Source organism: Rattus norvegicus, chromosome 20 (assembly GCF_036323735.1).
Source record: "Rattus norvegicus strain BN/NHsdMcwi chromosome 20, GRCr8, whole genome shotgun sequence".
In the NCBI taxonomy this organism is placed as follows: Eukaryota; Metazoa; Chordata; class Mammalia; order Rodentia; family Muridae; genus Rattus; species Rattus norvegicus.
In genome coordinates this window covers 757,706-768,417 of record NC_086038.1, presented here as the reverse complement: position 1 = coordinate 768,417, position 10,712 = coordinate 757,706, and the positions used below count along the sequence as shown (strand labels likewise).

The window sequence follows — 10,712 nt, the reverse complement described above, 5'->3', positions numbered from 1 at the left end:
AGCACTGAGTCATGCAACATTTATATAATTCCAACAGTAAGGGTATAAAAAGCACAAGAAGGTGGATTCCTGACTCAGTCTAGCAAAAACAAGTAGCTTTAGGTCAAGTAATAGACCCTGTTTCAACAAATAAGGCAGACACTATAGGTAGAAACATACTCGAAATTGGTATACGAACATTACAAGCACATCACATCCATGTATTTATTACACACACACACACACACACACACACACACACACACACACACACGAGAGAGAGAGAGAGAGACTTGGGGAGAAAGAGACATAGAGAGATAAAGTCTGAATAATTTCCCTAATCAGAAAGAATTCTTTTAATAATTTTGTCCTTTCTTTCAGGAGATGACTGTCAACTGTTCTCTGTGGCAGGAGAATAGTTTGACTGTCAAACACTTTGCATTTGCCAAGTTCTCTGAGGTCCCTGGAGAATGCTTCCTCCTGTTCAACCTCATCCTTCTCATGTTCTTAGTATCAGTAACAGGAAATACTCTCATAGTCCTTGCTATTTGTACCAGTCCATCTCTACACACCCCCATGTACTTCTTTCTGGCCAACTTGTCTCTCCTGGAGATTGGCTATACTTGCTCTGTCATACCCAAGATGCTGCAGAGCCTTGTGAGTGAGGCCAGAGAGATCTCTCGGGAGGGATGTGCCACACAGATGTTTTTTTTCGCATTTTTTGGTATAACTGAGTGCTGCCTATTGGCAGCCATGGCCTTTGACCGCTGCATGGCCATATGCTCCCCACTCCACTATGCAACCCGAATGAGTCGTGAGGTATGTGCCCATTTGGCAATTGTTTCATGGGGAATGGGATGCATAGTAAGTCTGGGACAAACCAATTTTATTTTCTCCTTGAACTTCTGTGGACCCTGTGAAATAGACCACTTCTTCTGTGACCTTCCACCTCTCCTGGCACTTGCCTGTGGAGATACATCCCAAAACGAGGCTGCCATCTTTGTGGTAGCAGTCCTCTGCATATCTAGCCCATTTTTGCTGATCATTTATTCTTATGTCAAAATTCTCATTGCAGTGCTTATGATGCCTTCACCTGAGGGGCGCCATAAAGCTCTTTCCACCTGTTCGTCTCACCTACTTGTAGTCACACTTTTTTATGGCTCAGCATGTATTACCTATTTGAGGCCCAAGTCTAGCCACTCACCAGGAATGGACAAATTCTTGGCCCTCTTCTACACAGTAGTGACATCCATGCTGAACCCTATCATCTATAGTTTAAGGAACAAGGAAGTCAAGGCAGCACTGAGAAGAACTCTGGGCCTGAAAAAAATTCTGTCAATTAATAGGTAAGAAAACCATGCAAAGCTGCTAATTAATTTATGGAACTGGAAAATATCATCCTGAGTGAGGTAACCCAATCGCAGAAAAACACACATGGTATGCACTCATTGATAAGTGGGTATTAGCCCAAATGCTTGAATTACCCTAGATACACAGAACACATGAAACTCAAGAAGGATGACCAAAATGCAAATGCTTCACTCCTTCTTTAAAAGGGGAACAAGAATACCCTTGGCAGGGAATAGGGAGGCAAAGTTTAGAACAGAAGCAGAAGGAACACCCATTCAGAGCCTGCCCCATAATTGGCCCATACATATATAGCCACCCAATTAGATAAGATGGATTAAGCAAAGAAGTGCAGGCTGACAGGAACCGGATGAAGATCTCTCCTGAGAGACACACCTAGAATACTGCAAATACATAGGCGAATGCCAGCAGCAATCCACTGACTCCCGTTGAAGGACTCAGAGAAAGGACTGGAAGAGCTTGAAGGGGCTTGAGACCCCACATGAACAACAATGCCAACCAAGCAGAGCTTCCAGGGACTAAGCCACTACCCAAAGACTATACATGGACTGACCCTGGGCTCCAACCTCATAGGTAGCAATGAATAGCCTAGTAAGAGCACCAGTGGAAGGGGGAGCCCTTCGTCCTGCCAAGACTGAACCCCCAGTGAACGTGATTGTTGGGGGGAGGGTGGTAATGGGTGGAGGATGGGGAGGCGAAGCCCATATAGAAGAGGAGGGAGAATAACAATCGAAATGTAAATAAGAAATACTCAAGTTAATAAAGGAAAAGAAAAAAGAAAAAACAAAAAGAAACCCAAAAAAAAGGAAAAAATTACTTACAAAATTTACAGAAAAAAAAAAGATAGAACTAGAAAAAACTCCAACCTTAAGTGGGGTAGCCAAAACGCAGAAACATGAACATGGCATGCTTTCACTTATTAATTGACAGTAGGTATTAGGTGAATGATAAGTCACCTACAGTCTACAGACCCAGAACAGACAGGGAAAGAGGAAGATTGTACAGGGAAACATGGATCTCTCTGGAAAGGAGAAAGAAAAATAATCTGAGGGTTGGCTATGGTGAATGGGCACAGGAAAAGGAGGGATCAGTTGGGGAGGCAGAGAAAGTGCAGTGCATGGAGGAACAGCTGGAAGTAGGGGACGCAGGGTAATTGAGGTGTATACCTAGAGCACTGGTATCTTCCTGGAATCTATGAAGGTGACTTTAGTGAGCACTCCTAATATTGGAAAATACAGACCCTGAACTGACCACTCTTTGTAGACAGGCAAAGCTTCAGTGGTGAATTACATTTCATTGAATTGTTCCCAAAGAGGTCCCATGGAGATTCCTCAACAACCCAGACTGAAACTAGGACAAAAGTGTGCTCTGTGAAAATGGCAGGAAGGCCACATTGCTGAGAAAAACTTTTACACAGCTCACTGATTGTAGAGTTCTCAATCAGGCTTCTACAGCTTACTCCTAAGTTGTAGTCTCTTGGGCATGAGAAAGTTCTCTAAAGCCAACAGAAATAGAAAAAAAAGTACACCAAAGAGCTAAACAACCCTCCACCCAAAATCTGTCCTGAATGAAGGATGTGCAGTGGTAGGTTAGTAACAAACTCTATGACTGGCCAAACAATATTGAGTTACCTTTACCCCACTCAATGAGAGGGAACATGCACCTTAAAGGACCTTGTCAGCAAGACTTTGCAACACTTAAATAACAGGCACTTCTTTTGCTGCTGTTACAACTTTTTGCTTGGTGATATTTTTGGGATTACTAATAGTAGAAACAGGTGTAGCTCTCTCTCCTTCGCCTGTTTTTGAAATGCTTTTCTACTATTGACTTGCATTTTCCAGCCTCAATATGAGGTTCATTGCCTTGCCTTTTTATACCTTGTTTGTCTATCTTTTCTTGGAGCTCTGCTTATTTCTGAAGACAAAACAGAGGATGGGGAATAGTTCTGAAGAAGAGGAAGATAGTAGGGATCAGGGGTAGCCTGTGGTAGTGGTGGTAGGAGAAACTGTGGTCAGAATACATTGGATGACAGAAGATTCTACATTAATTAGAAAATATTAATGGAATATGTCCTAAAGAAATGCAAAGGACAGATGCCACAATGAACAGAGAGGAACAGAACACTGAAGACTGGGGAAATTTGATGTCGGCAGGTACAGTTCTTCTATGTGTGGAGAGCCAGAACATCACACGGAAGTTTCTGACCAGCTCATTCTTGGGTCCTATCTACATCTGTGAGATCAGAAATCTTGCTCTTCCCAATATGAAATGAGTGTCATGCAGGAAGCAAACACAGGTCGTTTTTCTCAGGGTATGTTTCACTAGGTTACATTGTGGAATTACAGGGGTTCCTTGTCACTTAATTCTCTTCTTCTTGCTTACCTTTAGGGAAAACTAATTGGAAACACATATGTAATTCTATGCATGATTGAAACCATCATTGTATTATGTATTAAATATATAACTGACATATAAAATGTTAAATGATTAAATGTACTACTCTCCAAACCAAATAAAAGTACCACAACCCCCCCAAAAAAAACTGTGCAAAGACCTATATTAAACAAAGAAAAACTGGTACATTCTTCTGTCTGCCTTATGTTGAGTCTCTTTGTAATTTTGAAGGTACCTCTGTACTCAGCTCTATTTTCTTTTTTTTCTTTAATTTTTTATTCGATATATTTTTCTTTGTTGGGTCTTTGTGTGGTTTTGGTATAAGAGTAATTTTGGCTTCATAGAAAGAATTTGTTAGTGCTCCATCTGTTCCTACTTTGTGGAATAATTTGGACAGTATTGATATGAGGTCTTCTATGAAGGTCTCATAGAATTCTGCACTGAACCCATCTGGACTTGGCTATTTTTGGTTGGGAGACTTTCAATAACTGCTTCTATTTTTTAGGAGTTATGGGGTTGTTTAGATGCTTTATTTGTTCACGATTTAACTTTGGTACCTGGAATCTGTCTAGAAAATTGTCCATTTCCTCCACATTTTCCAGTTAATTCTGAAATGAAATCAAATACTAAAAAATGTGAGAAAAATGTGCAAGACTGTAGAGAGATTTTCCTTTATGTTTATCCAAGATGTCAATCTAAATTGCCAAGTTATATCTCAGAAGTCCTGTAAATTCTAGACACCGGTCCCTATGATTTCTGCTCTTTATTCAGGCATTTCTCACATGACTCTTTATTCCCTAATAACTGTATGAAAGGATCTTATTTCAGTAATGCTCGTATTTTTATTAAATAATACCACATACAACAAATTTCTGAGTTCTTTTGTGACCTATACATACCAAAAAATGTATGAATATTACCATACACTGAACTCTTTAGATTTAACATGATTTGCTTTAAATATTAAATTAAACATAAAAATATTTTCAAGAATTTCTGTGGAAGTTTTTCTGTCTTTTATTCTTTTCATCATCATCATCATCATCATCATCATCATCATCATCATCATCATCAGGCCTGCTATGAACTCACAATGATCCACCTACTTCTGTCTGCCCAGTGCTAGGATTCAAGGTGTGCATTGCCACATCCATCATAATATGATTATTACAGCATCTTACATAGGTGAGGCTGGCCTTGAACTCCTGATTCAATATTTATCTTTGGCTCTCCAAATGCTAGGATTACAGCTGTACACAACGACTTCTGAATTGGCTTATGACTTTGCTTTTAAGTTAATGAAATTGTGTATGTGTGTGTGTGTGTCTGTGAGAGAGAGAGAGAGAGAGAGAGAGAGAGAAAGAGAGAGAGGGAGGGAGGGAGGGAGGGAGAGAGAGAGAGAGAGAGAGAGAGAGAGAGAGAGAGAGAGAGAGAGAGAGAGAAGGAATTATTTGCATCTAGGAATTGGTGCCTGGAGTCCGGCAGCATCAGATACCCTAGAGCTGGATATGGATGTTAGAGTTGAACCTTCCACAGCTTTCTCTGTTGAGCCTTTTCTCAACCCCTAGTTTATGATTTTGTATGAATAGATTTGTAGGATTGCTCACCATAAATAAAGTTTTACTAAAAAAAGACTCCAGTAGCATAAGAAATGAGACAATCAACAAATATAATGTAATTTAACGAATTGTACTTGTCATCCTATTGGCCAGAATTAGTTATGGATGCACCTAGATACAAGAGAAACTGAGATATATTCTCAAACTAAATGGAGTTATTATGTTTCATGTGTTAGTTCTTATTCTGTTATTGTGAGGAGCAAGGACCTATGAAAGAGAAAAAAAACCTTATTGTTCAACCCCCTGTAAAACTAATGGAAATCCCCTTGGCTCCATATCTCATTCTCACAATAATAACTACTTATACCTAAGTTAAAAATAATTTAAAGCAATTATGGTTTAATTCAGAAAACTATATGCAAAAATATGTGAACCATAATGTCCTAGGTTGAGATAGTATGTACTGTATATGGTACTGTGCTAGTCACGGCAGAGTGAGATGACAAAGAGAATGTCCCACTTGAGAGAGTAAATTATTCTCCCTACCATTCCTATTTTGCATCACTAAAACCTTAGATATTCAGCTATTGTTTTTTTAATAAGTGTTCAGTATCTTAATCATATCTTCCACATTAATACTCTACTTTCATCTTTTTTATTGGACCTACTTTTGATAAAAATAATTAGAAACATAGCCAAAATCACATATGACTAAGAAAGGGTCAAATTTATTAAACTAAATAATTTATAAAAACAGAGCAAATGTTAGTTTCATCAAAAGATGACATGAAATTTAATTATGTAGTTTTCATGAGTATTTTAGATAACTCTTGCGAAGTGGAAAACTTTAATAATTCATATTAATATTTTCCAATATCAAATAATAAATTACGATACTATGTTTCATTTCACATCACAGGATGAGGAAATTTTGTGAGAGCAGTTATCATGAAATTGCATAATTCCTTACATATATTTCTGATTTGAACACCAATTACATTCACTTCTTTTCTTTCCAAATCAGCATTTGTCTGCAAACTCCAACAGAGCTATCCAGTCTCTCATGAGGAGACTCAGATGCCTCCTGACACTCTTCAGGGGGAAAAGAAATTCCAAAGTCTCCTGGGGAGAGTGGGAAGATCAGATCTCAGAGCACAGAGGATGGCAGTGAAATATATTTATAATCATTGTTTTCAAGAATGTGAAAATCTGTGACTAATATAACCTCTATCTATCTATCTATCTATCTATCTATCTATCTATCTATCTATCTATCCATCCATCTATCTATCTGTATATCTATCATCTGTCATCATCTATTTACCTATCATCTATCTATCTACATATATACATATATACATATATTATATATAATCTTTCATGTGTGTGTGTGTGTTTGTGAGATGCTGAATTATTGCCTCAAAGGACATAATGTTCTCTCCTGGGACACAGAGGCCTCCTGACCTCAGATGTGATTATTTACTGCAACAAAGGTTTTTTAATGCACAGGCTTAAAGATGGTAATGAGAATCTGCTAAGGAGAGGGCATAGAGAAAGCCAGAAGGTGGCTAATCAGAAGCAAAAGGAGAAATTCTCCCATCTTGTGCTGGGATTGAAGGTATGTGCCACAACTAAGTTGTCAATAGTGCACTTAGAGAAAGTGAAAGAAAGTGTAAAAATGAACAACTGATACTCAAAGCATTTTGAGTTCTTGCTGTTATTTTATTTAATGTCTCCGTCTTGGAGGAACATAACAGTCAACTCAGAATCCTGGCTTCTTTGTCAGAAAATAGCTTAAGTCTATGGGAAGTCAACACATCCCAATGCTGTAATGTGGAGACATCCTCATTACACAGTGCACTGTAATATAGTTAGGAAATCGAAGAATTTCTATTGTGTTGAGCTAACATGTTACTCAGCTGGTGATGAATGGTCCTTTGGTGGGTGAGAAAACTCACAAGAAGTCAGGGGTGAGCCTCCTAATGATCTTTTTTCAAACAATCTTCATAAATTTTATGTACTCTTATAGAATTTTAGCAATATTGACTACATGGTGGTGATGATGAGTATTTCCTAGAAATTTCTGCACACAGACACTGCTATATTACAGAAACAATGTTGTCAGGGTATCATCCTTTCCATCAGTTCACAAAAAGAAAAAAGACATTTAGGGAGGGAGGGAGGGAGAGATGGAGAGAGAGACAGAGACAGAGACAGAGACAGAGACAGAGACAGAAATGAGATGAAATGAGATGAGACAAGGAATAAAGCCCACCAATGAATATTTCTAATCTTTTAAAGCCATCCAGTGTTTACTACACACAACATCTTTATAACATTGAAGATCTATGTATTAAACCGGACTCATAATGGATATGGAAAATATTACATTATAACACTGTGTTCGTGGCCTCATTCTGTTACTAGATTGGTCAACACAGACTTCTCAGGGCAGGCACTTTTGCACTTTACTGAACATTTTACTGTTTATTCACACTGGACTTGAAAACATTTGCAGCTTTAAGGTGAAACAGCTCACATAGATGAATCTGAAATTTTACTTGAAGATTACTTTAAGATTAGAGACACAGGCTTATCCATTGCAGCCTATTCTGACTCTTCCATGTCTGAAGAGCCTTGAGATGTAGACCTCTATGTGTCTACAGACAGGACCTGAAACATCCTTCTCCTTTCCTGGGTCATTGTGAAAATAGAACTTTCTTGTATGAATCTCAAATAGAATTCCACTACATTGATCTTGGCACATCCTGAGGATGAACTCGACATCTGATGGAGACCTAAAAGCAATAGAAAATTTAGGCAGATTTTGCCTCTTTCAATATACTTTCAAATAACAAGGAGGGAAATTTGTACTGATTTCAAATTTTTTACTTCATTTTGTGTGATTTAGTATTTTTTTAATATCTCAACAGAATAGCATTTGTATTAGATAATAGTTTTTAAAGTATTTAGAGACCTTCTGATGTTCCAATTTTTATTTGACTCTGAACTTTGGAAAGTATGAAATACACTTATGACAAGCTTTATTTTTTTAATTTGACCTACAAGTACTAAAAGTATAAAATGAAAAAATATGCACAGGCTGTTCTGTTGCCAGTATTTACTGTCATCAGTTCCTCCACAAGGACTGCCTCCATTTCCCCTGTCTCATGGGCACTCATCAATATTGCAAACGTTTGCATTGGGCTGCTGGAGATAATTGGGATGAGGCTATATACAAAGGACATTTTTTTAAAGTTACCAGTTAAGCCCTACTCAGATATTCCTTTTTATGGCTACATTTCTCCCTTGACTTCTATATCTATGTGACTGAGGAAAGTGTGTAGCTCCTTCCAGATGGGAAAATATACAATAGGTATACACAGACCTGTATAATTAACTGACAAGAGTCTATAAACTCCAAAAAAATATGTCTGAGAAGAAAACAGGACTCAATAAGAAAATTTTGAGTTGAAAATGGTATGTACAAAATGAGAGCATGTCGAAAGAGAAAGAGAGAGAGAGAGAGAGAGAGAGAGAGAGAGAGAGAGAGAGAGAGAGAGAATGGTTAAAGAGAGCAAGTGCTAACAGGAATGAGGAAACAAAAATAAATGTGAAAGGACCTTCTCATACTCTAATTGACAGTTGACTAAAGGGAACCTGAATGGACAACTGACCATCACTTTACCTGTTGTCATTGTTAGCGCAGTATCACTCTGTAACCTAGGCTGTCATTTAACTCACAGCGACCTTCTGCCTCCACCACACAATTCTTGGGAGTAAAGGTTATACCAGCTTTCCCTGTTAATATTTTGTCATTTAATGGTTGACAAGTAAGAATATACTGTAAAAAGAATCATCTAGTATTCTGAATAGGGAAAGGATTGATTTAAAAAAAAAACTTTGAGTTGAGTGTTGATTTCGGAATTTTTTTAAAAAAAATTTTAAATTCTTCAATTAACAAATTTCAAATTTACCGAAGGCTCTAGAATTAGTAAAATGATGTGCTATAGAAATAGTTCAGTAGTTAGTGCACTTGTTGTTCAGGTATGGGGAATGGAGTTTAGACCCACAGTACCCAGGAAAGACTGAGCCATCCAATATTTATATAATTCCAACACTACGGGAATGAAAGGCAAATTCCTATGAAGGTGGATTCCTGATGCAGTCTAGCAAAAACAAGTACCTTCAGGTCAAGTAACCAACCCTGTTTCAACAAATAGGGCAGACACGATAGGGTAAAAAATACTTGAAATTGGTATTTGAACATTTTAAGCACATGTATGTCCATATATTGATTACACAAACACACACACACACACACACACACACACGAGAGGGAGGGAGAGAAACTTGGGGAGAAAAAGACAGATAGAGAGATAGTGTCTGAATAATTTCCCTAGTCTGCAAGAATTCTTGTAACAATTTTGTCCTTTCTTTCAGGAGATGAGTGTCAACTGTTCGCTGTGGCAGGAGAATAGTTTGTCTGTCAAACGCTTTGCATTTACCAAGTTCTCTGAGGTCCCTGGAGAATGCTTCCTCCTGTTCACCCTCATCCTTCTCATGTTCTTAGTATCACTAACAGGAAATGCTCTCATAGCCCTTGCTATTTATACCAGTCCATCTCTACACACCCCCATGTACTTCTTTCTGGCCAACTTGTCTCTCCTGGAGATTGGCTATACTTGCTCTGTCATACCCAAGATGCTGCAGAGTCTTGTGAGTGAGGCCCGAGAGATCTCTCAGGTGGGATGTGCCACACAGATGTTTTTCTTCATATTCTTTGGTATAACTGAGTGCTGCCTATTGGCAGCCATGGCCTTTGACCGCTATATGGCTATATGTTCCCCACTCCACTATGCAACCCGAATGAGTCGTGAGGTATGTGCCCACTTGGCAATTGTTTCATGGGTGATGGGATGCATAGTAGGTCTGGGACAGACCAATTTTATTTTCTCCTTGAACTTCTGTGGACCCTGTGAGATAGACCACTTCTTCTGTGACCTTCCACCTCTCCTGGCACTTGCCTGTGGTGATACATCCCAAATTGAGGCTTCCACCTTTGTGGTAGTTGTCCTCTGCATATCTAGCCCTTTTTTGCTGATCATTTATTCCTATGTCAGAATTCTCGTTGCAGTGCTGGTGATGCCTTCACCTGAGGGGCGCCACAAAGCCCTTTCAACCTGTTCCTCCCACCTACTTGTAGTCACACTTTTTTATGGTTCAGGATCTGTTACCTATTTGAGGCCTAAGTCTAGCCACTCACCAGGAACGGACAAACTCTTGGCCCTCTTCTACACAGCAGTGACATCCATGCTGAACCCTATCATCTATAGTTTAAGGAATAAGGAAGTCAAGGCAGCACTGAAAAGAACTCTGGGCCTGGAAAAAATTCTGTCAATAAATACGTAA

The 10,712-nt window shown here is 38.7% G+C and overlaps 1 protein-coding gene and 1 pseudogene across 1 annotated transcript; both read left to right on the top strand.

The window, feature by feature from the left end:
• On the top strand, positions 364-1,329 carry Or10al4-ps1 (olfactory receptor family 10 subfamily AL member 4, pseudogene 1; annotated as a pseudogene).
• Or10al4c (olfactory receptor family 10 subfamily AL member 4C) lies at positions 9,747-10,712 on the top strand. The gene has a single exon (NM_001001111.1). It carries the CDS (start codon positions 9,747-9,749, stop codon positions 10,710-10,712), a length of 966 nt encoding a protein of 321 aa, NP_001001111.1.